General features: G+C 27.7%; 1 protein-coding gene across 1 annotated transcript in view; it reads left to right on the top strand.

Moving 5' to 3' along the window:
* LOC106687041 (zinc finger protein 711) overlaps window positions 1-2,544 on the top strand; it is a gene marked incomplete in the record, with an annotated part of 16,631 nt that overhangs the window by 6,499 nt on the left and 7,588 nt on the right. The window contains 1 exon segment of the mRNA XM_024363659.2: window positions 1,904-1,920. Coding sequence (XP_024219427.2) covers window positions 1,904-1,920 — 17 coding nt within the window.

Raw genomic sequence — 2,544 nt, forward strand, 5'->3', positions numbered from 1 at the left:
TTAATTGTGGATAATCATATATAAGAAAAATTAAATATTAATGATTTTAAATTTTAAAAAATAGGCTTTTAACTTATAATAAAGAAAATGACCTGGGCAGAATAGCCTGAAAAAGAAACTTTAAATTAATGTGAGGAAGAAATTATATTGAAGATGTCCTTGAGGATGGCTAGAATGGCCGAAACGTTGGACTGTTGAAAAATTTAGTGTTGAGACAAAATTGGATACAAATTTTTGATTTATTTAATAAATAATTACCTTGTCTCAAGAAATTGAAATAATATAATTGAAATAAAATAATATTAATTTATTAATAATCTTGCCTTATCTTATGCCTAGTTACCTATTTTGTCACTATTCCATTAATTTTTAAAACTTTTAATTACAGATCAACTAAGCACTATTATCACTTTCTTATAAAGAAGAATATTTTGAGACTTAACCTGGATACTAATTAATTTATTTAAACAATAAATAACCAGTCCCTTGAAGTTGAAAAGATTATATGTAAATTATTTGTAGGTACATTCAGATTCATTAGAATCATACTTCTTTCTACATATATATATATATTTTGGGGGTCACGGTAGCAGTGTGGTAACGCGCCAGTCTACCAACCCTTTTTTCAAGCATATAAATATGCAATAATACTCACTCACAACCTCCCCCGGGCATTTGTGAGGCCCGTAAGCCAATGGATGGCACTCACAAAACTAGGTGTGGGAGTGACGAACCCACCCTATGAAAACCTTGTCATGAGACACATGATGTATTTCCTACATACATCGTGCGAGGCCTTGGACCTCTATGGTGTGTTGCACCAATAATAATAATAATAATAATAATATATACATTTTAATTAACAACATGTCAATGATATTTCCATAGTTGATTGATTAAACTATTAATTATAAAACTATTCCTAAGATCTTAAATGACTATTATGCTGAAATTATCAATATAATAAAAATAAAGTTACCACTCACAAAAATAACAATCAAGAAAAATGCTATAAATATAAATAAATATTTATTTTAACTAAATGTGGATTATTATATTTTGAACTATAAATGAATACTTAGTTTTAATTAAAGTAAAAGGACTATAGCAATTTTTTTTTTAATGATGAATTAATTTATAACAAATTAATTGTTTTTAGATCTTCTATTTGATTTAGTTTTTTATTGATCCTGTTTACTATTTTTTACCTAATAGTTTACATTTTATTAGACTGTATGGGTGATCAATATTTTTAATAATATTTACTAATTCACTGGATTTCTTTTATAACAACTTCCAAGGGATTAGGCATATTCAGTTACTAAGTTCTCATATGAAGGCCTTATGTTTCAAAACTTACGACATAAGAGAGTGAATCTCATTCAGTTCTTTAGCCAAAATGATGTTAATCTCACAATTTTCATCAAAGTATTAAATGTAAAACGTACCCTTCTCAGTGATTGTTGTTTTATTAGACATGATGTGTCTCTTGATGGAAACAATAAAACTAGGCTGTAAACAATTCACTGGATGAAAATGAATCTCCTCCCTCATCAAAACATGGGCTTAAAATAAAAGTAATTTTAATTATTCAAAAAACTAGGGTTGTTTGCTAGACTTTCACTAAAACCGATCTTTTATAGTTCGATAAGTCGTCACAGCACTGTTTTTATATCGGTTAATAAATACATTGGGAAAGGCTCTCAAGTCTTGGCTCTGGAAATATTCTAAAGTATAACCGATACTTCATTTCATCCATAGTCATTATAAACGATATCCAGTGTATATGAAGTAAAAAACTGGAGCATTAGAAAAATAAGTTGCTGTTTATAATAATATAGTAATAGTAATAATTATTGAATTCTGTTTCAGTTTCCATGACTGACATCGAGGATGAAGAAAGGCAGCAGATTTTTTGTGGTATGGAAAATTTTTTTCTTATTTTTTAAAATTATGAAGAGAAGATGGTTGGGGGATGTGGTCAGTAATGATACACAAAATAGTAAACTTATTTTTCTTTTTGTGTATCATTATTTCAACCTGAATTACAGATCTTCATCACGCCTTCATCAACAAAAAACAATATACAACCATAACTCAGGGAAAGAATAAAAATTCTGGTATATTTGGCTCGACATAATTGTTTCAATCTTTATTTCTCTTAAAGTCCAACATTTTGGCCATCCTCACAGACAATCTTAAATACAAATTTACAACTCACATCAATAATTTAAAAATTTTTTGCAGGATAATCTGCCTAGGTCACCAATTTCAGTCAAAATTGCACTATGAGACAATAAAACATTAGAGAATCAAATTAATTAGCTATCCTTAGCTTATATCTAATTACCTATTTTGTCACTGTTCATATTAATATTAAAACTTTTAATTACAATCAATTTAACACTATTATACTATGTTATCACAATATTTGTAACCTTCCTTACACCCAGGTCAGGCATATAATTTATTGATTTCAACAGTATTTTGGTTAAAATTCTTATTTCTTTTAATTCAAGGTATGCTATTTTACTAATAATAATT

This window comes from Halyomorpha halys, unplaced genomic scaffold (assembly GCF_000696795.3).
Source record: "Halyomorpha halys isolate HHAL.00 unplaced genomic scaffold, Hhal_1.1 Scaffold909.1, whole genome shotgun sequence".
NCBI lineage: Eukaryota > Metazoa > Arthropoda > Insecta > Hemiptera > Pentatomidae > Halyomorpha > Halyomorpha halys.